Source organism: Styela clava, chromosome 7 (genome assembly GCF_964204865.1).
Source record: "Styela clava chromosome 7, kaStyClav1.hap1.2, whole genome shotgun sequence".
NCBI classification, from domain to species: domain Eukaryota; kingdom Metazoa; phylum Chordata; class Ascidiacea; order Stolidobranchia; family Styelidae; genus Styela; species Styela clava.
Genome location: NC_135256.1, coordinates 18,884,425 through 18,909,419, shown reverse-complemented (window position 1 = coordinate 18,909,419; position 24,995 = coordinate 18,884,425). Strand labels below are relative to the sequence as shown.

The following is a 24,995-nucleotide window of genomic DNA, read 5'->3' as shown; positions in this document are numbered from 1 at the left end:
TTCTGAAATTTCAGATAACTGAAACCACAAAAAAAATTATAACATCGCCATTTAGGAAGGAGGTATTTTAATTGTTACTCTTCACATGAAACTTTGTTAAGAAATATAAAACATACGGTAGTTGCAATTAGACAAACAATACAGATGCGGATATACATATATATGATTCAAACAACAAACGCCTGAAGATTGATTCTAAAAATATTTTCAGGTAGAGGCAACCTCCGCCGTTACATGTGAATAGAAAATAAAAATATCCCAAAAAAAAGTTACATGAATCGTTTATCGTTTTTTTTTTAAATAAAACCCGCGATAACATTGATTTTCCAGATGCATCAATGAGAAAAAAACAGTTATAGATCAGAAAGTGATAAAAAAAATAATAGATATATATATATAAAGAAACTAAATTATATAGATTGGAATAAAGTCGGAACTTTAAGATTTAAGTTCCTAATTCAGTTATCATAGGTGACTGTAGATATATCAACTCATTTTACGCAATTCCTTTGATTTTCTAGTGGAGGGTATTTTCGAAAATGGCATTTGCGTATTATTTGTTTTGGGTGAAACTGGCGGACCGTAATTTAAGGGAGCTAACTTAGTAGGCTTTCTTTGTATGCGTAAATCTAAACATTCGTCGTCGGGTTTCTTGTGGACACAGTTTTCTCGAGATACACTAGCCATGCCAAATTGTGGCTTTCTAATATTTGAAATGCCTTTACCTGGTTTTGGAAGCCTTTGGGGAGGTTGTAGCCTGCTTGCAATGGGAACAGAATGCTTCCGGGAAGCACACTTTGACTGAACAGAGTTAATGTTTTTTGATAAATCTATATACAATTCAGATGGGGAATCTGGCACTCTACTTTCTAAAATGTTTTTGTCGGTTCTGTTTGATTCTAATAATCCCGTATCTGAGACATCATTGGTAGATGCTTCGCTTACTTGTCTTTTGTATTTAGCAATATCAGAGCTTTTTGGTATTGAGGGAATGGGTTTTATTTTAGAGCGAGGGCTTATACCCGAAGATCCTATATTCTGATGTTTTCTAGAATTAGCCAGATCAGGTATTCGAGAGCTTTTATCAGAATTAGAACTTCTCAAACTTGCATTTAAACTGGCGTCTGATTTTTCAGCCTGTTCAGATATATCAGAATTTGAGGTTTCATGAATAACTTCGCTTCCTGATTTCACGTTTGGATACTCAGAGTCATTGAATTTATGCACAATATCCTCATGAAAATTATCCTTCTGTTTTATTTCCTCTTCGGCATCTGGGTTGATGAACACTTTTTCGTACACATTATTGTTTGATTTATGCGGACGTGGAACGATATCCGAATCCTGTTCTTCTATAGATCTTTGACCTGCGAAATGAAATATAAATCAGTCGTCTAAATATTCATTGTTCATTATGCAATATTTAACAAAGGAATGTTACCAACACAGCTACACAAACGGTGTCAAACATTTCAAACTAATTTTTTCTTTAATTTGGCAGCCCCGAGTCAAACAAAAAAGCGTTTCCAGTATGAAACTATCATCGAGTCACAAGCTATCGGTCATCTAGTATCAGCTTATTATTTGATCTCTATTGAATGAGGTAGCCTACATACTGAAACTACATAAATACTATATTTAAAAGCATACTACACTACACGTGATATTTGTACCTTGCATTTGAGTGTTAGCGGTTACATCTTTTTTCGGACATCCCGTTGTTTCTTCATTCCATACATATTCTCTGTTATCAACGACATTTTTTCTGGATGATGTATTATTTCTGATATCTGCACGCTTCCCATTTTGAGAATCTTGATTATAATCGTGAGATTTTACATTTTCTTCGTCCAGCTGAGTTATCCCGACATTTTCGTATTGAGGGACATTCCTTTTTCGGAAGCCTTTTGGTGCCTTGCTTGGTACTTTGATATTAACGTTTTCGTAGTCATGTTGGCGGGTAATAGTTTGGTTTTCCTCCACACTGTTCGTTTGGTCAACAATGTCAACCACACAAACTGATGTATCTCCGCAGTTTTGCCAAACAATTTCGTCCTCACCTAGTGCGTTGTCAAGTACTTGGTGATCATGTTCTAAAATATTTCCCTTTTCGATAGGAATAAGCTCGACTCGACCGAAGCTTTGCTTGTTGTATTCATCCGTATCTTCAAAACCACCAAATTTATATCCCTTATGCTTTTTCGAATTATGACGACCCAGAAACTTTTTATTGCCATTACTTTTTACTTTCGTAGCAGGAGCATTGGATGGAGCGATAAAGTTTTGTGCCGGCGTATTCAGAAACGGATTGCTAAGTTTCCGACCTATTGTATCTTCTTGTGACGACTTTCTGCCTGCTTTTTTTGTTCTAGTTGGTAAAGCAGCATTTGGTTCAAGTGATAAGGTTCGGGGATCGATTGAAGACGGGGCGTTTTCATGCTCTGGCATGTTCGTTTGCCTGAAAAAAAAAACGACAATACAATATTACTTTGTCTTTCTTTCTTTCTTGGATGTAAAAAAAGAAAATTTTGTAAATCATGTTGTGTTTGTTAATTGATGCATGAAATAATTTTCATAATTGCATATATTTTTAAATCATCGAGAAAGTTTTCTACGAATATGAATAAAATACATTCCGCAACGTACCACATTACAAACTTTATTATATATAAAAGTGATTCCCTACTGAATCCAGTTTCTAATTTGTGACGATGTCAGATGTAAATATTCATTACATTTTTCATTTTAGGTTCCAAAATATAATTAGTTTTACCTTTTGTTATTGTTTGTGGAATTTTTTCCAAATTTTGACTTCATAATGCTAACAAACGATTTCTGGCCTCCTCCTTTCTTTTTAGAGCCAGCTTCATGCATTTTCTTAGACTCTCCCGTATTCAGATCTTTTCTAGTGACTTTTGGGGAATTTTGAGCTTTGTTTTTTGAAGAAAATGTCTCTTTTTGCTTATTGATCGCCGAGTATTGTGGAATTTTCTGTATCGGTGACTTTTTGTCGACGGAGTTTGGATTAATACTTGCCAGTCTCTCGTTGTTGTGATATATGTTTTCAGCAGACGAACTAACCACTCCACCCTTTGAGAGATTTACTAAATTTGGATGACTGAATGTCGTGGAGGAAATACTTGTACCACATGAACTCAAGCTCCCTTTATTTGAGAGATCTTGACATGAGATGTTAGACGCTACACTTCCGATCGCATTACCAGCACTAGAAGTTCGCGAAGATGAAGAATGACTCCTTGTAGGTATTTGTGGTGACGACGGTGTATTTTTCTTTGACATGTTTGTGTTGGTGGAACTTGTATTCTTTTTCGCAAACGTTGGTACATAACTTGTTTTTTGTTCTGTAGGAACACCTGAGAAAAATAAGTATTATGAATATTCGAAATAACTTGATATTTCTTAAAAAGAAAAGATAATAATGCCATCTCCCAAGTCTAATCGAAGTCAAAACCTGAAATTGTGTTTTTAAATACGCATTATATATATATGCATGATATTTTACATTTACATCATATGTGTATAAGGTATTTATGAGGGAACTCACTTAGGACCTTCTGAAGTATGCGCACCAAGATAGCGCACAACCTGAACTCAGGTTGTGTACCAGGTTAGGGTTCAGGTACTGCGACATCTTGGTGCGCATACTTCAGGAGCACCCTCACTTATATAGTAATTGCTTGGTAGATAATTTACTGGATTCTTTTACAATTTGTCTGAGATTGCACATGATTTTTCTTTTGAGTATTCCCGAAAAAATTGAATTTATAATTTTTGGCAAGCATAAATTCACTTATATTGATGTTAAACTGGCCAGTTACTTATCCTTCGTCAGTAGCACAAAGGCATTAGTGCCATATTTTTGCTTACTTTGATCGCAGTCACCTGTTCTAGAAGAATCTTCTAAGGAATGATTGTCCTCGACGGCTCGGGCTATTGCTAAAGCAAGTTTGTCTTTTTGTGATCGATATTCGAGGGAATTTGAATTCTGAAGATGAGGAAAACTTATATTAAGTCGTACTTTCTTAAGTAGACACAAGTTGCTGAAACCTTCAAAATGACTTCACGGGTGAATATAACAACAGTGGTGGCACAGTAACATTATGGTTGATTTTAATGTAAATTGATTAAAAATTCGTTCTAATTAATGAATGTATGAGAAACGATACACAAAGCAGTCGACAGTAGCCTACAGTGTTTTTTATTACGCAGTAGGCTACCGGCAGCGACCAATTTCACGGAAGCCTTCAGTTTCTCTCTTTCTCTAGCTGCACATAAATTCATAGCGGGTATTATTGCAAGATGTTAGCAAGTAGTTCCTACCTGTACAAAATTTGATTTTTTCGATAGACTTGAATTGGTTTTGTAAATATCTGTAGGTAAATAATCAAGCGATTGGGATTTCCGACAAGCTGCGCCATAAGACGCTCTCTCGAATGACGCAGTGCGTCTCCCTTCCCTCACGTTTATCTGTTCGACAGGCTGGTGACGACTTGAACAATCGGGTTCGTTACTGAAAACATAAAATGCAACATTACAAACTAAGAAGAGGTGAAAGATATGTAATGCAGTGGGGATATATAAAGTCATTTGAGTAGTTTTTAAGAATGAAGCTGTTTTTTAGGAATGAAAAACGTAACCTGTGACTACTGCACTAAAATTAGTATCTATAAATACTGTACAAAAAGTATATTCTTCACCTGTCCTTGGCTACTATGTTGTCCGGTGGAGGGGGTGGTGGTGGAGGTAGATCTATAATGTAAAACAATTTTGAAAACATAACATACAACGTAGGAGTATAATATTATGTAAAGTGTATTAATATGTAATTTCGGGAATTATTTCTAAAATAAATATGAAGTTATCAACGAATAAAATGTATTTAATTTACACGAATTTAACGAGTATTTAGAAAATGCTTAATGAGCGGGAAAGCAAAAACAATCAGCGAATCTTTGTGACTCTCGAGAAAACATATTTCTTTCGTACCTTTTACATTTGTATGTTTGGTATTGCTGCCAGACGCAGAAGATGACAACGCTATTTTCTGACTTGAAATTTCGTTGGGTCTACCATTACGAAGCAACCATACGTCGTCACGTGTTCTTCGTTGCTCTGAAATTTTGTCCTGGGTCCTGAGGATTCGGAACGACCGCTGTAACGCGCCCCTCGAAAAGTTTGCGGTTTTTATACCATGATCTGTTCTATGATCATCATGAACCGACAAACTAGTTGACTGAGGAAAAGGTCGATGTTGACTGGATTCAATCGACTGATTCAAATGTGCATTCGAATAATTCAAAGTATTCTCATTTACACTTTCAACTTGCTGCGTTGAATATAGAATGTTTTCTGATTGGGTTTTGGAATTTTCTACCGAAAAATGTCTCTGGGGATAAACTGCACTCGACTGCGGTAGTGACTTTTGATGAAGCATGTGTACTTGCGTATCGCTAGCATGGAATCCTGGCGGCCGCCCATGAAATGAAATTTTGCTGCCCTCTTCTCTGTTCATCACCATAGAAACATTGTTCTCATTCTGATGATGCGACGAAGCGGGTATCTGTTGACCCGATAAGTGGTCGTTGTATGTTTGCGATCGTCTTGGAGAAGCAGATTGATGGGGCCTTGCCGGTCCACCTAGCCTAGAAGTTGATGAGTAGTGATCATCAAAAGATCGACTTCGAGAAACTTTGTTTCTATTACCCGAATTCTGTCTTTCGCGCGATCGTGATCCTCTCCCAATTGAATGATCGTCTTGTAATGAAACTGTATCGCTCGCAATCAATCTTTGACGAAAAGTGTCAGCTTTAGACGGTGTATTGATCGGTTCAACACTTTCTGGAATCGCAAGCAATGGAGGAGATCTTGCCATTGGTAATTCCTAAACGACAAATATAAATCAGAAGGTTATCTACTTCTAAAGATTAACCAATTCATTATTTTTGCACATTCATTAGTTTGCACATTGCGATATTCTTGCTTGCAACGACATAGCACTAAACATCTCATTTACTTCGGAGTTTATGCCACTCACTATAATGGGGGTATTGCTGTTTTAGCGGCATTAGAATGCCCCTACATTCAATTTAATATACATATAAATAGCCAACGCCCACGAATCAGGGTCACGTAAACTCGAAAATGTTGCTAGATATAACAAAAATGTTCACATTTTAATTATATTTATAGGTGCTATAAATGTAAAGTAGTATTTTGGATTGACACCGGAAAAAAGCTACCGACCTGCATAGCATGTTGTCCACCAAATTGGGGGTTGTAATAATATGCTGGTACATGAGAGTTTGCGTTATGTGTTGGAACGTTGTATCCCCTGTTACCGTTGTAACTGTTCGATGGATTGTGGGAATGGTTGAACAAAAATTGCCTTTGGTGTGCTCCTTCTTCATTTATATTCACTCTTTGTTGAATTGGAGCAGACTGCGAGGTTTGTGCTAAAATGGAGATTTAGATCTGACCTGTTTTTTAGCTGCTTTAGAAACCAATAATATTAAATGCAATGATGATGTATGGGTTTTGTCTGAGAGATGGAAATTCTTTATTGTTAATTGAAGCTATGAAATGCAGGGCGGTCGCCAGAAAAACAGAAAGCTTGTCAAACAGCTCTTTATTTTTACAAAGAATAAATTTTTTAAAGGCGTATGTTATATTACACAGAATTTCACAGAAATCAAATAAAACCTAAAAGGCATCAATCTAAAACAACCTAGAACTTAAAAAAAATAAAAAAGTATCCAAAAAGCAATGAGTAAGCACACATTTTATTCGTTATCTCATCTGACCTTCAAATTTTCTGCTTTTCTAGCGACCACCCTGTATAAATACCAATATGAAATAACACTCAAAACTGGATAAGATCACGAGCTGAAATTCGACTGTACTATCACCTCAAGACGAAACGTATGTATAATGAAATTACAACCTGACAGGACAAAAAGACCGAAAACTAATGCAGAACTGTTTGCATAAACTAATGCAATATATTCAGATATTTGTCAATTTTTTTTTTTTTATAATTGAAAATAAATACCTTGATTCTGTGCGTGAATCACTGGGTACGGTGCAAAGGGATGATTTCCTTGTGTGGCTGCCGCATATGCTTCAGCAAAATCATTACTGTTTGAATTTCCTGAAAACCAAGATTACTTAAGATGAATATGAGAAAATATAAAATGATGAAAACAAATGCGACAATCAGAAAATTTTCAACATAAAAGGCTACGATCAATTTTTTTTTTTTTTTCCATTTAATAGTGTCTTGTGATGAATGATTAGGTGTTTTCAAAAACCAAAATAAATATTCACTGTTTTGATTAGATTCGTCAGGTGTCCAGTTATAGGGTAAACCAGGAGAGCTTGAGGTAGAAAGTACTGCTTGATTTCCAGTTACTTGAAGCACTTGCATACGCAAGGCATCGCATTCCATTTGAAGTCGTTGTTGGCATGACAACGCCTGGAAAACTTGGGACGAAACCTGCAAGACAATTTGAACATTTGGTAACAATAACGGCAATACAAAAATACATGGAAACGGACCATTACCAGTACATTCACTGTCCCTAAAATAAAGCTCATCGAAAACTCGAAAAACCTTTCGAAGTTACCACATCTGTGCTAAAAACGATAGCCAGATAAAAATTTGAAATTGTTCAATATAGAAAATAATTGCCCTTTTCTATCAATTTTATGTTGCCACAAATAACAACATTTTAAGCCCCTGTCGTTTCATTACAGTTCTGATTTCGATATTAAAAACAGAATACATATTAACGATGTGACTTAGTGCAAGGAAAGCAAAGCCAAATTGACGATATTTGTTTGAAACGATCCATGGGACAACTTTTCTAAATTGGTGTTAGATTGACTACTAAAAAGTTTACGAAAATTTATGAAAGTAGCGAAACATTGTTGGCCTATAAAGCGAAACATTCGGATGACATTCCAACCAGAATTTCACTCGAAAAAAAATTAAATCCAGAATTTGAACTATAAGATGGTAAAGTGATCGTGTAACGTTAGACCATTTTTGACCTGATATTCAACCCTGCTCAGTGTGATGATAATCTTTTAAAAAATGTAATTAACAAATTGATAAAAATAATAGAACTAAGAATCATTTGAATATTAATTCTTATAGTTTTCATGTTAGAGTCTATGATTGTTCCAAATAATATTGAAATTGTCGCGTTGTGAATAAAGTATTTAAATATGCCTTGCATTTTGGCTGAAACTAGTTAAATGCGTTTGTAGTTCGTCTTCAGGTCAAGATATTTATTAATAATAATAAAATATCACCAATTGATTTAATATTAAATTGCCTTATTCACGTTCACAATAATGAAATGTAACATTCTGCATCTTCAATGAAATTGAAGATTAAATCTAAAACCAACAATCAAGAAAAACAAATAGCCAAGATAAAAAAGTTACGATATAAGTCGAAGTCGAGTTTGCCGTGGGTTTTTGACATAATCTGAAACCTGAGAGCTCGTCAAGATGATAGATAATGTGAATGCGGTAACCGAACAATTTGATATTAATCTGCTATAATGCCCAAGGATGTGGTAGAATTTTAAACTGGTTTCACAATGTGAGGCTGAAAATTTTACTTCTGAATATTTACGTTTCGGTCAGATTTCAGAATGACTTTATATCTATAAGCAGTAAAACAAAACAATCAAATTACCATAGCATAAATACAACTGTCTAATTTAATACAAAAAATACTTAAAATTTATTTTTATACCTATGACAAAGTACTTAAGATTAATTCAGAGCGACATAAGAGAATGTAATTTTTGGATATTAATCAAACGAGAATTAAAGTTTTCTCTTCCATTTTCTGGTTTTGCCAATATTATACTGGTGTGCAGCAGCGCGTCATACAGTGAACTGTTTATATTTCGTTTCACGTTTATACGATCTTGATCACGAATATCGACAATACAACGAAATTAAAAACTAACAGAAATTAGGAATAAATTTGATTTCCTACGTATTGGTGGATTTTTTTGCCGCTCAATTTACTGCAAAAATGTATGGATATCGAGGAGAGTTTTGTTTAGATAAACTTTAGGATAATGGCAAATTATACAACTAAACATATTTTTCAAAATTACTGCGACGCTCTTCATGAGCATGTTTGCTACATTGTTTCATCGCATGTTTTTTATATTCATTTGGACGCTCTAAATGTGCATATAGTGTTTCCCCGAAAAGAATACAGGGTCTTATTTCAATTTTCTTCCAAAAAATAACTTATTTTGGTGAGATGTCTTTTATTTTTATTTATCAAAATCAAGATTCCAAAGTAGAGAATTACGAGATTTTGGAATATATATACAAAATATGAAAACAGATATCCATTTACTTAAAGATAACACGTTTTTATTTAAAACGTGTAGGAGAGATTTCTTGCTATCCACTGAGTCAAATAAAAATTTCGCGCTGTCGACTAGGTCTCATTTTAAGAGTAGGGCTTATATTAAAATCGTTTTAAAAGTCAGAATAGGTCTTATTGTCGGGAAACACGATACATACACTTGGAACTACAACTGAAAAACAGGCGTACGGCGACGGCGTGAAATTAGAAATGAGTTTAAATTATTGATGTACGAGTATATTGTGAATAAACGAGACTTACATGTAGATAATAGGGCCGATCTTTTATGGGTGGACAAAAGAAAAATTACGTATTGCTCGAGGTTTGTTGAATAAGAAATTAGCTAACCCGATCAAGATATCTTTCGTATTCATATCTTTGTTTTTCAGCATTTGTATGAAGTAGTTTATTCTGTTCTTCCATTCGTTTTATTCTTTCAGAAAGCAACATGCATGCAGAACGAATATCTTCTAATTGCATCTGTAAACAAATCATTCTTTTATAGTAAGGTATTATTCGTAAGAGGTTGTTACTTTATCTTGAAATATAGACTGAATAGGGAAAAAAAAAACGCGCTTATGTTACCATACTTCGATGTAATCACTGCGAGATAACATGCGGGGATGAACCTCAAAAAACGATTATTGAAGTTGCTACAAGAAAAATCGTTTAGTGAATTTCATATGAAAATATAAAAAAAAATGTTCTACCGTATTCTTGTTTGAAAAATTTATTCACATACAAGCACACTTTAGCAATATTCAGTTATATCGTCTTTCACCAATGCACACAGATTGAAGAAACATATCAAAAATTGCCTCATTTATCCCAAATAAAAATAGCTAAGCAGAAATTACTTCGCTTTCCGAAATTATTTCCCAATCTTTCGTTGTTGGTTGCATATGAATAATGGATATTTTTCCGGAATAGCCCGCAATTACAATACTGTTCATACATGATACGTGCTTCGGTACGAATTTTCATCAATGGACCGTATATATCGGTGCGTTCATAATTGAATACTAGTCTAAATTTCTACAAGCAAGATGATATGGCCTTACTCTCTCTGCGTCTTGATAGCTTTCATTTGCGACGACTTCGGAGCTGTTGGCATTGTGTGATGAAGCTATTCTTGAAATCTGTCTTTTCAATGCAACGTTCTCTCTTTCTACGGCGTTGATGTGATTTCGAAATTTAGAAATTGCATCCTAGTCACATATAAAGAATTATATAAAAAAAACATTCTTTCATCTTATTTATTTTGGTCATTACGGGGTTGGAATTGAATTAAAATATGTCATAATGTTTGTAAACATTCAAAATAGCATAAATTTACAGCTTGAAAAAAGTACATTATGCCGTTCAGATTTTAGCTTTTAATAAGGTATAATATAGTAACACCTTATCCGCGTTTATATACTTTAGAACATTTTCGCAGCGTTTCACAGTGTTCTGCGCACATAATCGGCTCTTTATTCAAATTTTTATATTTGGGGTAATAGAACACAGTCAGTGAATAAACAAGCGCTATACGACCATTATAATAATTAATGACGTATGACAGGAATCTACTGACATCAATTTTAGTATACTGAAAATAAGAATCAGGATATATCGTCATCGCAGTTCCACCTCAAAAATATGAGACAGATATCAATTTCCACATTTTACTAATAATGAAGACAGGACATAGGAAGCTGACGTAAATAAAGCTATTTACATTTGTGTCATTCCTTCATCAAGGTTCAATTTTCCTTCAAATTGACAATTCACGTTTTTCGACGATATCGCATTTCTGTACACCATACAAGAGCTCAAGCCAAAATTTTGCGTGTTGCCTTTGGACACAAAACTATTTCTAAAATGCATTTAGGACCAACCAACCTTAGAAACGTGCATCTGTGGTCTGGTGTCGGTTTTCGCATCGCCATTGTAAGTGAGGCTCCTTCTCAAAGATTCTTCCATGTTTTCGTAGTCAATAAAATGCCCCTAATGCAAAGTTCAGTGAGTTAATTGCAAGTACAATGAAAAAATAGTGTTTATAAGTGCATTCAATGACTGGTTTCCCGACAAACAACCTCTTTGTTACAAAATTTTGTATACATGCCAGTAGAAACCTTGAATTAAACCTCAAACATCCTGTTAGACTGGCTCATTTTGTGATTCCCGCTATTTTAGATTTATTTTGATTTCAAAGGCTATTTTGACAAGTTATTTTTAAAGCAAAATATATGAAAAGCAAGTATTTTAATTCAAAATCATATGGCGAAATGAATTGAATGGTCATAATACCCACGTTCACGGCACGTTTATCTGTTGTAAACTATAAAAAAAAAATTCCCATTTTTCTAACAGCTTTATTTCGGATTTGTGTGGTCAGGTTCTGTCACTTTATACCTAAATGTGATTTCTTTTCGTTTGTGGGTGGCGGGAATTTTTTTGGGTTGGTCGGTAAATGTAAACAAATAAGATGGACAATTTGTTTGTCTATACTCGGTTGTAAAATACATCGTTTTAAATACAAATTTGGAATGAGAAAAACAGAATTCGCAGCTATAAATATATAGTGGTGAATATAGACGATAACTAACGTCCAAGAAAAAAACACAATACCGTATTCTCATTTATATACACAGACAAATATTGCTTATTTCAAATTCCACGTATCATGCTTTGTTTAAAAGAGAAAAAAACATGTATAATCTAATTTGAAATTGACATATTGGTTTTAAATTCGAATGTAGAGATGTCACTTTATAAGATGAAGCTTTATATCGTGGTGCTTTTTGTTTTCGAATAATATATTTTCAATAAATATTTATTATTATATTATATTACTCTTTCCTATTGCATTTCTCAAATACAACCATACGCCCAAAAAGACAACTAATTCTCCAGAAAATTCAGTAGTTAGTAGTTTACAATATCATGCTCATTTTATGCAAGTACTAATAACTATCTAATGTGTATTATAAAATTCTTGTTATTGTAAGGTTTAATTTTTTATAATTATGGCAATATTAAATAATATCTAAACTTATACACAAAGCAAAAATGCTGCTTTATCCACATTCCACTGAAAATATTATTTACCGTGTTAACGCCGTTGTGGGGATAACTGACACTCTGCGCTGCATATGCGGATCCATTCATCTGGGAATGCTCACGATTCTCTGTGGGTGAAGACTGAGAAGTATTTGGATATCCTTTCTAAAATACACGTAGTGACGTAGATACTTGAAATATGTCAACAAATTTCCTACTACCAGTATGACCCAAGCGTCTAATGGACTGATTGCATAATATGAAGCTCATTTGAAGAAAGGAATAAGGGCGCTCCAGAAGTGTGTGTACCAATGTGAAGGTAACTAGTTTTGTTCGCCTATTTTACATCAAGTTGTGTAAAGGGGGTATATTCACTTGGCTAACACACAGACAGTCCCCGAACTCGTAATAGAACTAAAATATGAAAGATCGGAATAAAATTGTGGCGTAACCCTAACGTGGTACACAGACTACGGGAGTACCAAAATAAGAATTCCATTGGAATTAATTGAATCTTTTCATTGTAATTTAAAAGTAAACAAAATGACTCATTTTTCATAGAGATTTTCAATAACTTACCATCTTACGTAAAATTGGTGTGAAAGGAAAAACGTCTTCCGAATTAAAAACGCGACGTCATCAATAAATGATTTCTTTCTATAAAAATGATAGAAAAGCATGATCAGTCACCACCATGATGTATAAAATCAATGGAGAATAGAAAATGAATATTAGAATAATGAAAGAAAATGAGAAAGGCGCAACATACGTCCCACAACAAATGATCACATGGTGAGACAAAAATAAATTCTTTTCTTCCCGGCTTTTACCTAGATATCCGGCTAGCTTTTGATATGTACATTGAGAAAATCACGTTATTTATTTTCAAATTTAGGTTTTGTAAAATTAGTCTTCCTGATAAATTGGGATATTAAACAGCATAAAACTTTGGTGCTATATCTTTATATTTTTGACATCCTGAAGAAATTACTACAACGCATGACAATAACTTGTTGGCAACCAATTGACTTAAAATTAATCAAAAAGCGATGTTTGTTTACTAAATTTTCAACTGTAGTCCAAGCCGATTTTTCGAAGTCGCCATATGTAGTCACCCTTTGTTCGCTTATTGCCAGGACATTAACAATCCAATATGTCGCGATAATGTGTGAAAATGGCAAATTATAAAGCAACAGTGAATTCAATATTCGGCTGTGAACTGTTGTATATGACTTTGCTTTTAATGCCGAAAAATTCAGTTTTTCCTAGTCACTCGCGCCTTTTGTAGTGTAAACCTGTGTGTCTTTAATATTCCAATGGCATCGTAAAGATTTTGTGAAGCACTTTGTATAGACGCATCAGAAATTAATTAGAAGCCAGAAATGAAAAATTACACACTGGTATTTATTCGAGAACAGATGTGCAAGAAAGGAACAGAAATTGATGGAATCCCGGATGGTCGTTTTCTATTACGAATGATATTATAATGTGAAAAACAATTGAAAAACGTTCACTCATCTACATAAATGGTATAAACACAGTTTTCTGTCTGTCAACTGTTTTGACAAAACTGAGTCTTCGTCGTTAAAACTCCAACTATTTTGGTACGACACCGTTACTCAGCGGGTTTATTTATAGAAGCTTGAACTTAAATAAACACCTTTGTGTATTCACGTTACCGCGTTCGCAAAATGTTTTTTTTTTAAATACCGTCTTTACATGAATGGGATAACGCAGTGTTTTTAATGCTAAATTTTGGTGGTGAGACGAGAACCTCATACCGGAGACCAAATGAACCGCTTGGCGGAATGAAATGTTTAATCAGGTTTGAACAAATGAATCGACAGATTATGTATGTATCAGAACATTTCTCATCATATGAAAGAAAATCATTGAGGGTACTAGCCTTATGGTCAATGAAGAAATATGATATGCCGGACTTATCACTTATCTAATAACATATGCAAAAAAATATTTTATTCGTAAATTAAATTGTTACTTAACTCTATATATAAATGTGATAAAGTGAATCAATATATAAGAAAATTCAAATTTCAAATATTTCGAATCATATTCACAATGATGAAAATGACACTGAAATTTTACAGTTTTAATTTTGAATCACGTATTTGAGGTAAAACAAATGGCTTTACTTTGCCTCATTACTTATTCTTATAATCTCCATACTCGTATTCACATATTTTTAACACTAATCATGAGTCCAGAAAATAGTTTCCCCGTGATTTATTCAAACATTTACAACATCTCACTTGATTTCGTCATTCGAGAAAAAATTTGTAGTCTGGGAGATCAACACAGTAGTGATGTTTTTGAGAGGTGTACCCGAGTTAAACAAGGGCAGGCAAGAACGCCGGTGTAATATACAACGACGATTAGAGTTATTCTCGAATCTAATCATAGTCCGGCAATAATATAAACCAATCAATTGACGCGACTTCCTGAGTGAGCTATTGGACATTGGAGCGAAATGATGTTGTGCAAATTGCTTAATATTAAATACATAATATTTCATTATATACGAAACAATTTATTGAAAAGTAAGCGCTTGAAGTGATTGGTCGCGTCAACATTTTTAAAAAAAAGGAAGCCGACTCACGCAGTGGTCCGTTCTCATTTCACTCGTAATTTAGCAAATACTGATTTCTGTCTTTGTCACTAAATTTGTTGATAAAATTTGATACCATGTGAATAAGGTAGATTTGAGTAAAACGAAGTGACCCTGTACGTACATTGATGCTTTTACGTAATGCTTCACCAACCATGACTTCACATCATATTAAAGTAAACGTATACGCTATTAAAAAAGTAATAAAACCAGTGCCATTTCACCATAATTACTACTCTTCAACACAGAAAACATGACCAGAATAAACTAAATGAAGAGATATAAATAGCGTTCTGTTACACCAAAGACAAACTGTCTCTATATTTTTGTGTCATGCTAGTTTGTATTCGCTGAAATTCAATTTATTTTATTGTTTTTTTAAACAGCTAACGATCTAAATAAAGCTTTCAAGTATACATTTCATTGCATTGGTAATGCTTGTAGTAACGTTATGTAATGTCTCCCAGGTAGAATTGAAACGTTATGTTTGTACTTACCTTGTTATTACGACTCCCGGTCCAGAAAATCTTCCAACAAATCCGAAGGTCGCGTAAGATGTTCCAAAATAATAATACAACAATGAGTTTGTCGGAATCGGAACATGTATTTATGTATCATATCAGTCTGATACTATGTTACAAAATAGCTCTGTTCGAAAGATGAATGTGATTTACGCAAATCCGACTAGCAAATGTTTTACGAAAGATGTTATAAGCTAAATAATTCTTGAATTTGTTGCTTTATCTTCATTTTCAAATCGGATTATTGATATACAGCAGCTGTACATGTAAACATTTCAAAAAAATTTACTACTATTTGCGAGTAATTATGATATCGCCATGGTATTGACTGCGGAAAATGAATGCTTTACGTGCGACAAATCGCGCTTTCATTAGATTTTTATATTATTTTATTTACATCTTATTCTATTTACCTACAAATTCCAATAAATTTTGACCTTTTTTATATCAGTACGTGATCTCGCAGATTAGCCTATAATGCACATTACATATTCATATTCCCTATTTACTCATAAGCCTCTATTCATTGAGTTTTGTTCGTTTTACTCTGTCCGAGGCTGTTTTCCTGTCCTGATAAACAATACGTGCACATTTAACAATACTACTAGAATTGTTTGATGTTAGAACCTAAACAGCAACCTTCAAAAATTCCTTAAAGAAAGTCGAGCGAAACCGGTACTACCTCAACCAAAATAGCCATTTCGTTCGGGGATACATCAGCAATTATCGCCCATAGGCATTACTAAGACACCTCTCCTGGTGAGGCTTGTTTTGCGTAAGTCGAGGCACGAAAACTCTAACAACGTCGCACAAAGAAGAGAGAATTTTGACGCTTTAAATCGCTCGTTCAAGCTGTTATGACAAGCTCACGCCCACAAGTGACCAGCTGTCTGGCAAATAAAACGATTTATTCTGTTCCCACTTTGCCGAGAACGGTATGTGTAGAACACGGGTAAATCTACCGGCAAAAAAATAGTCTGCGGTGAAAACAGATCCTTCAATTAGAAAAAATAATTTCCGATACTCTTTCCTAATTTGGATCTCAAATGTATTTCAAACACACATAAATTACATCATAAATTATAGCATATATTTCCTACAATAATTGCTCAATAATAGAACAATACATAATAGAATATCTTTCTTAGCAATAAATAGAAAAATATCATTGGATTCGACAACAGAAGTTCCCACGAAAGACCTTGAGGCTCTTCGGTACTTGTCATGTTCTCTGTATAAACACGAAAATATGGTCGAAAATGACATTTGTTTTTAGGTACACACTACTAACCCGAGCAGAGAATCACCTATTTGTAAACAACAAATAACCGGGTGGCTAGATGCCATGAGCGACACCTTAAACATGGTATTGAATAGAACTGAATACGAGACCACCGAACCTTTGATTGCAATATGCCATGACATAACTTAAGAGTAGAATAGGCCCTGAAGTATACAAAAGCATATTCCGCAGAGTACAGTAAAGGTTGTAAGTTATAGTCGTGCTACTGCCTAATCATTCAAAAGGATTATCGGGCACCTCAACGCCCCTGCCTGGAATTTATTCGTATTGACGTATAAGGGAATACCCACCTTTTCGAAGTTGAAGAAATAGTTTTTCCCAATCACTTCCTTTTCTATAAAACACTGGTGGTCTACCCATGGGAGCATTAATCATCAAATATTGACCTGTTTTTGATTTGAAAGAGTAAATTTCATCTTGCCAAAGATAAACCCAGTCATCAGGAGGAAAATAAACTTCCCATTCTCTCGATCCTTCAGTCAGAACTGGAGCAACGAGTAAATCTGAAAACGATTATTAGATTTCAATAAATATTGCTATCAAGTTATGAAGGCACCTTCGTTTAAAAGCATAATACTCGGGCATACCTAACTTAACGTCACCCAATTAGGCAAAATTACCATATGAAAATGTAACCATTACATGAAAAGATGGAGAGACAAATGCCGTTCCTATAACCCGTTTCAGATTATATTCAAAGAATATCCGCGGCTAAATGAGAAAAAGAAAATCGATTTTGAGGGTTCAAAATTGATTCAAATTTTTTGAACGCACAGAAATTGCTCTTATTTATTTTGGTTCCATTACATTTGAACCCATACTAACCCTAACCCATGGGGTTTAGCACCCGCATATAGATTGAACCGTGCTGGGATCAAATGTTCGGTCACCATTTATTTTATCATCCCATGATTACAGGTAAATGTAATGAATGAAACATATGGAATTACAAAATGCCTACGGTACATTTCTTTCTCTAATAAATTATAATATTTTGATAATATTTTTTGTAATCTTAAAAAACCGAGACTTTAAACTTACCTGGACCATACATGTATTGGTATTGGATATCATACGATGTTTCGTCATTAGGATAGCTGAAGAATAGTGGTCTTTGTACGGGCCATCCATATTTATGATTCTCTTCTGCAACAAATTCATGATATGGTCGCAGGATTGAATGTAGTTTTGTTAGTTGTGCAAATTCTCGCATTGTCCTATTTGTTGTATAAACCTATCGAATGTCATACAATTTATAAAATGACTTTGATTTGTTTAAGATCAAAGTCGCTATGTATTTTATTTGGGTGGCTTATAAACGAAAAACGGCGCTCCAGAAGTATGTGTACCAATATGGAGGTAATAAATTTTGTTCGCCTACTTTACACCAAGTTGTGTAAAGGGACGGAAGCCTATGGGCAGGGGATATATTCACTTGGTTAACAAAAAACAGTTCCCGAACTCGGAATAGAACTAAAATAAGAAAATCGGAATGAGAGACAAATTATGGCCTAACCCTAACCTGGTACACACACTACGGGAGTACACGAAAAGTAATTATTAAAGATACCAAACATCGAAAACTTTCCAGAAATTTCCTGGTTTCACATTTGAATCAGTTACTTAAATTGTCTGCATTTATTTAGTAGGTATTACTATATTGCTATGTGGTATCCGTAATGTTATTTGCATCTGGTATGGCACTCCAAATTTTACTCGGATATTAAAGATTCTCTAGCGAATTTTTTTAATTTTTAGTGAATATTCCGACGAAAGGCATTATAATTATATTATCCAAGTAGCTGATTTCATTTCCCGCAATATGAATATGAAAGGTCCTATCTTATTCATCTCATTAAATTAGTAGCAAATGCGATACCTGCCAATTTCGATCTGGTCGATTACATTCATGAGTTCTCATGACTTGAGTAAAAACAGACATCTCCGACCATCTCAATATCAATTCTTCATTTCTTACCATCATAAGTAAAGAAACGTAGCCCCCGATATCAGAATGTGATAAACCCATTCCTACAAAAACCGATGCATTTGATTATATGAAGTGGGGTAGATAATGGCAAACTTTTCGATCTAGAATGATGACAATCAGTTTAATTTATTGGTTGTATTTTATATGACATTATCGGCGGTCTGTGATTCTAGAGCTTTTTTTTCGATGGGGCAGAGTCAGAATGTTTGAAAAGACGCTTCGATTTAATTAGAAATTTTTAATATGTTGATACTTCAGCAAACTAATGGACTATTGACAAAACATATAAAAATATAGAGAACAGGGAACAAGTTAACAACAAGATAATCGGATTTCAATATGACTTGATATGAACTTCGGCTAAAACTAACCAGACATTCCGAGTGAAAGAGTCGCTGGAATGACTGATGGTAATCCATCTCCATAGAAATAATCGACGTTTTGGTCACCAGCCCATGCCATCAGAGTTTGACCCGGAGATGAAGCATATCCTAAATTAAAAAGGAAGAAGTAATATCAAACTGAAAATGGTTTCAATTATATTTAGAATATTAGCTTCAAACTAACCACGTGGCGAGCAGCTAAACAACTATATAAACCCCTCATTTTTCAATGTGTTTGTAAATTTGTGAGCATTGAATACAATAAAAATAAACCTATTTAGATCACAAAGAGGAAACTGTCGTTTGAAGCATCATCAACACAAAATCAACTGTGACGAAGATGGACTTTGCGACACTCAAAAAGGTTTTTAAAAGTTAACATAAAATCATAAATTATTGTCGCCAATACAACTTCCACCTATTATTTTTAATTTAACATTTCTGAGAACTGGATATATCTCTGTAAATATTATCAATTTGTTTGCTAATCCCAAATACATTCCTCCCGTTCTCACCGCGGAGAGTAACATTTGAACATTCAACGAGACATCTTACATTCTGTCTTGGTATACAAAACTATGCCAGTCGAAGGCACAACAAAATAATAATAATACCGTCGTAAATTTTATTCAGTATTATTTTGTTTGAACAAGACAAAGATTCCTTAGACAAACAAATTCACCAATCAACGTGATGAAAAACGTATATCGAAAAAATCACCTGATCTCATGAACACGAAAGCATCTTCCAATCTTCCTGCTTCCTCAATAGCATCTCTGTTTAATTTAGCCCATAAATATGAATAATAATTGTGCATTCCAGCAGACGAAATTCGATTGTCATAAAAATATATATCGTCGTCTACCGGCAAATATTCTCCACCGAAATCAGCCATCCAGCCGGAGAATCCTATGTCAAGCATGCCCTGGTTTTGAGTGATATTTTTTGTGAACGTCATATTTTGAATAAAATAATATTCATAAACAAAATGTGACTTTAAAATCGGAATTTCAATCGGTAGGCGGCGTTGTCATTTTAAAAGCATATACTGCTGCATTTATAATTCCCAATGAAAACTAACTGGAGAAGAAGTGTCTTGAATATGCACCACCCCGCTATGCTAGTATATGGTTGTGGCATAACTTTTTTACTCCTTCATATCACATAGTAACTCTGAGTGAGTCACTGAGTAATTATTAACCCATTCATTTATAGAAGGTAATATTATACGGCTGCTACTTATAGAATCGATAAAAATATTATAATGCTAATTAATCACTGTAATATATTAGTCACTGTATATACGTAAAAACATGGCACTGGAGTTACCGTCAAAACACTTTTGTACCATTCGTATGCTTCGGGATTTGTTAAATCAACAGTTCCACAATCGAATTCTCCAAAATCAACCAGCAATGTCTTCCCTAAATAGAATACAAAAATTGGGATTTTTTTGGAGCTAAATACTTTCTATCATATTTAAGAAATTATCATATAACCTGTAGTTGAATTCTTTATAAAATATCCTCTTTCATCTGCATGTTTATACATTTTACTTCCGTCTATTATGTGCGGATTGATGTACGAGAGAAAACGAACACCTTCTTTAAGATATTCCTTCAAAATATACAATTCTGATATTTACCATGCGTTGTAACATATGTTATTGTTAAGTCCTATTATGTTGAAGAGTCGACAATTTTTCGTATAATCATACAATTACAATTGATAGTTTCACATTACCTGGAATCGCTCTTTTGCGACATCTAAAGGCCAATAAAATTCTTCATTGAGTTCCCAATTCCAGTAAACCCGTTTTCCCAATGAGGTATGAAATTTTCCTGGCCAATCTTGTATCCATATTCCGCTGATCTTAACACCTTGTTCTTTAAGAAGTTCGTATTTACGTATAGCCTTGACGAAAACATACAATTATACAATATTACGAGGCCTTTATATTATTCAGAAGGTAATATTACCTCATTTTTACCACCTTGGATGCCCAGAATCGCACCGTCGTAAAGCCACTTTGGTGGTTTTGGTTGTCTTCCGAAAAATCCTGTGAGCTTTGTTAAAAGTTCGGGCCAAGATTTTGCTACATCGACATAAATATCGACACTGCTAACATCCTCCCACAGTTCTAATTCGTGATACGCGTTTGATCTTGAAATAGCGTCAAAGAGTCAAAATATCATAATAAAATATATAAAGGTTTTGACAAAGGAGTTTGTGTACTGTTATAATATATTCTCTCCTTACGTGAAATTTAGAACGTTGTAGTATGAATGGTTGACATGAACGTATAGTAATCTGCTTGATACGTATGTTGCTTGGGTCCAATATGTCGTATGATAATCCCCTCCAGCATTCCCGATTATTTCTAAAAGCAAGGATGCAACTCTCAAATATATGAACACGGAGGCCAAAACTTATACAAAGTATTCTCATGTATCATATAAAAGTGTTCCCATGAAATAAAATGGCAAAATTTGGGGTGGAATATCGGGTCACGTAGGACGCAAGAAAAATGCAATAAAAAGAGTCTAAGAGTCTTTTGCCATTTTCAAGTACTCAAAATTTGAAATCGATTGGTCCGGTAGTTGTAAGGGAAGGCCACTTTTTTACAACAAACAAACTGTGATGAATGTTGCATCATACTGCAGCCCTTTAAGAAGGAGGTAAAGAAGGGCGAATGAGAGAAAGGAAGATAAAATAAAATTCAGAAAACTTACCTGCTAAGTGAGTTGTGAGTTTCTTATAGTCTCGCGAAACGCCCTGTTCTCTCACCCAAATGGGAAAAGCATGCCCTCTCATTTGAAAATAGGTAAATTGCTCTCCACCTGATATGAACAGAAAGATTTTCAATTGGTGCATTTCTCCAAAGGAAGTTCAATCAAAACAAGCAAATTGTCACAATCGATGGTCCCAAATGAAAATCAAATGAAAATGTAAAATAATCCTTTCAGTACTTTCTCCATAAAAAACATTGGGTAGAACTAAGCTTGTTCGGCATAGTGCGTCGTTCTACATTCCATGCAGCTAATGTGAAAACTCAAGATTTCCTTGTTTTATAACCAGCATTTGTCATTAACTTGCCACCAACTCCGATTTATTTACAACCTGACCGAATCCAGGTTCAAATAAATTTTCATTTCGACTCGTAACATAATTTTCGTGACTAAGACATCATTGTTGACAAGCTTTATTCTGTTTTAGTTGGAGATGTCGACAGTAACTTTTAAAAGTTTAATTCCGTGGCCCAGCCATATCGCGACGGCGAAAAGTTTGAATGAGACTCCGGCTCCGACACCAGCAAAAACTCGACTCTACAAAACCGGTTGAAAAATAATAGTATTAAATTATTAATACTAGGTTTAATTTACCTCCATAAACTTTTTCACTTTCTGTTGCATACATTTTGATCCAAAGACGAGTATTTTTTCCAGACGACGTTTTATCAAACAAGTCAATGTGGATTTTGATGTTGCCAGATATTTCACAACTAAATTTCATTTCAACCTTCAAGTGAAAATCAAGTAAGGAATGAGTTTGAATATATGAAATCAATCATAGGAATGGCTTCATTCGTAGAAGGCTATCAGGCCACCACAAAAACAGCGAGTTTGATTTTAAGGCTACACAAGTATACAATGTTTGCTGAACAATAAATTGTCTGACAAAAATATATTTGATAGGTGATGTATAGAATGTTGCGTTACTTAGGACGTTTCTAGGAAACTTCGCCGTCGGAAATCTAGCGCAGGAAATTTCGCTGCATAGGAAAAATCGCCGCATGAAAATCGCCGCAAGAGCATTTTGCTGTAAAACAAATTTTTTATTTAAAAAAGATTCGTTATTTAAGAGCATACCCTAACCTTAACCATATAACAGTAATTTTTCATGCTATCACAAATACTTTTTCATTGATTTTTCATGCGGCGAATTTTTCTATGCGGCGAAATTTCCTGCGGCAAAATTTTCTGCGGCGAGATTTCCTACGGCGAAATTTCTGGACACGACTTAGGACATTTATTGATGGTATGGTATTTTCGCTTGTTCGAAATATAAAATACAGAAAGAGCATATTTACGTCGTCTAAGAATCTAATCATTTATCAATTAGGATAGCTTCAAATGATAATAATTCATATTTTGCTACATAAGAAGAAAATACTAGAAACAATCCTATTCCTCTATGTCCAGGCTCAACTGCAAAGAGGTTTTCATATTTGTATAAAGTCTTAGTAAGATTATCGTGTTTATATTCTAATAAGAGTAAGATGTATACCTGTGAACTCGTTTTGTTTTTACTGCTGAAGAACAAAATGGCTAAATTGTTGCCCGTTCCGCTAACTGGGCCAGCTCCCGATGCGACAACGGTTTCATCAGGCAGCAAAAGTTTGAAACCTTCGAGCGGTATTCTTGATGTGACATCATCATTTACATAAAAATTTCCCAGAATACCTTTGTAGGATGACGTTGCTTTTCCTACTTCTATTATCGGATTATTTTGAGAATGTTTAATAACTGATTTTCCAGCAATAAATATTTCTGTAATAAAATAGAATTTCGTACAGTCAATTCGCTTCCGAATGGAAGACCAAGACTACCTCCTATAGTCCTATACCATACTCTGATTAGAATACAAGCCGGACGCGGAAATTCATAAGATACGACAAGATCAAGTAATTTTCAATAAAGAGTTGAAGACAACATCATGGATATGGTGAGGGGTCGTAATTGTGAATTTGTACAATAGGATTGCACGGTTTCAGAGGATGTTCTTTGGTGTGGGCATATCGACCAAACGAAATACAGTCAGTAAGATCTCGAAATTCGCTCATTCTATTTAGAAAACATTTCATGACTGTTAACATCGTTAGGTAGTTGTCAGTATAAAAAACTTACCAACGGACGTATTGGTCTTCTCAAATACAATTTGTTGGCATCCTTTTCCAGTTATTTCGCAAACGCATTGAAACAGCAATATAGTCACCCAGACGATCCTCATTTCAGAAAGGTGAAAGTGACAACAAAATCTGGCGTTAACTACAGATTGATCCCACTCCCGCGTCAATTCGCTTCGTCAGAAGAGGGTTTGGACTATATTTGAAGCTTGGAAAAAGTTCAATGGGGTTAGCCAAAATGTAATACCGTATAGCTGTGATTGTGTTTACCAATCCTAGATTAATATTAATTAATAATACCTCTTCTCTTTTGAACGCTTATTTTAGGCGTGATTACAAGAGTGACAATCATGCTTTCCTGTAGCCTATATAACTTGCCTACGCAAGCATGAAACAGAGTAGAATAGAGCTTCCATCTGAGATGTCAAAATTTATAATATTCAGGCAACAAATTTTGAATTACAAAAGCTACGCTAAAGTCATCATCTCAAGGTAAATGCGCCAATCTTTACTTGTGAATGGGACCACGTTATTCACACCCAATAATTGACTATCATATATCGGATGATAACAGTAAACAGTAAGAGACCTAACCTCACGCAATGAGAGATTGTACCGGTAATGCAGAAAGTTGCAAATCAAAATTGCAAATTTGCATCAATTAGCTTTTGCAGAAAGCGATGTATTTCTTACTTTTTGAGCATACCTGCCTCGTCGATTGCTGTACTGTACATTTTTATACTAATTTTCACCAGAATGTAATATATTTCAACAATTTCCTTCTTTAAATTACTTTGAAA

General features: G+C 34.4%; 2 protein-coding genes across 5 annotated transcripts; both read right to left on the bottom strand.

Annotated features, from left to right (window-relative positions):
* LOC120328755 (uncharacterized) lies at positions 1-15,736 on the bottom strand. 4 transcript variants are annotated; one of them, XM_039395286.2, is made up of 16 exons: positions 15,590-15,736; positions 13,046-13,123; positions 12,515-12,631; positions 11,306-11,410; positions 10,483-10,629; positions 9,770-9,901; positions 7,345-7,513; positions 7,070-7,168; positions 6,265-6,473; positions 5,008-5,902; positions 4,719-4,770; positions 4,342-4,531; positions 3,904-4,006; positions 2,774-3,374; positions 1,674-2,458; positions 1-1,367 (listed from the first exon to the last, which is right to left on the bottom strand). In XM_039395286.2, the coding sequence occupies exons 2-16, from the start codon at positions 13,046-13,048 to the stop codon at positions 487-489; spliced, it is 4,488 nt and encodes a 1,495-aa protein (XP_039251220.2). In that variant the 5' UTR covers positions 13,049-13,123; positions 15,590-15,736; the 3' UTR covers positions 1-486. The 4 variants fall into 4 exon arrangements, with proteins under 4 accessions (XP_039251220.2, XP_039251224.2, XP_039251222.2 ...); XM_039395285.2 differs by having other exon boundaries at positions 2-1,367; positions 3,889-4,006; XM_039395290.2 differs by lacking the exon at positions 10,483-10,629 and having other exon boundaries at positions 3,889-4,006.
* Positions 15,737-16,722: 986 nt separating this feature from the next.
* LOC120328645 (sulfoquinovosidase-like) lies at positions 16,723-24,494 on the bottom strand. Its single transcript, XM_039395173.2, has 15 exons — positions 24,197-24,494; positions 23,577-23,839; positions 22,673-22,808; positions 22,022-22,129; positions 21,549-21,669; positions 21,269-21,452; positions 21,033-21,203; positions 20,789-20,906; positions 20,619-20,713; positions 20,010-20,214; positions 19,278-19,397; positions 18,796-18,947; positions 17,958-18,150; positions 17,207-17,419; positions 16,723-16,844 (listed from the first exon to the last, which is right to left on the bottom strand). Exons 1-15 carry the CDS (start codon positions 24,297-24,299, stop codon positions 16,723-16,725), a joined length of 2,304 nt encoding a protein of 767 aa, XP_039251107.2. The 5' UTR covers positions 24,300-24,494.
* Positions 24,495-24,995: the final 501 nt, after the last annotated feature.

Coding starts and splice junctions, on each gene's coding strand:
- LOC120328755 (XM_039395285.2), bottom strand. Junction 9,902..10,482: donor GCTATCAAGACGCAGAGAGA/GTAAGGCCATAT, acceptor ATTTGTTTACAG/ATGCAATTAGAAGATATTCG. Junction 4,007..4,341: donor AAAAATCAAATTTTGTACAG/GTAGGAACTACT, acceptor CCTCATCTTCAG/AATTCAAATTCCCTCGAATA.
- LOC120328645 (XM_039395173.2), bottom strand. CDS start 24,299: ATGAGGATCGTCTGGGTGACTATATTGCTGTTTCAATGCGTTTGCGAA. Junction 21,670..22,021: donor ACTCACAACTCACTTAGCAG/GTAAGTTTTCTG, acceptor CCTTGCTTTTAG/AAATAATCGGGAATGCTGGA. Junction 19,398..20,009: donor TTTCGTGTTCATGAGATCAG/GTGATTTTTTCG, acceptor TTTTTAATTTAG/GATATGCTTCATCTCCGGGT.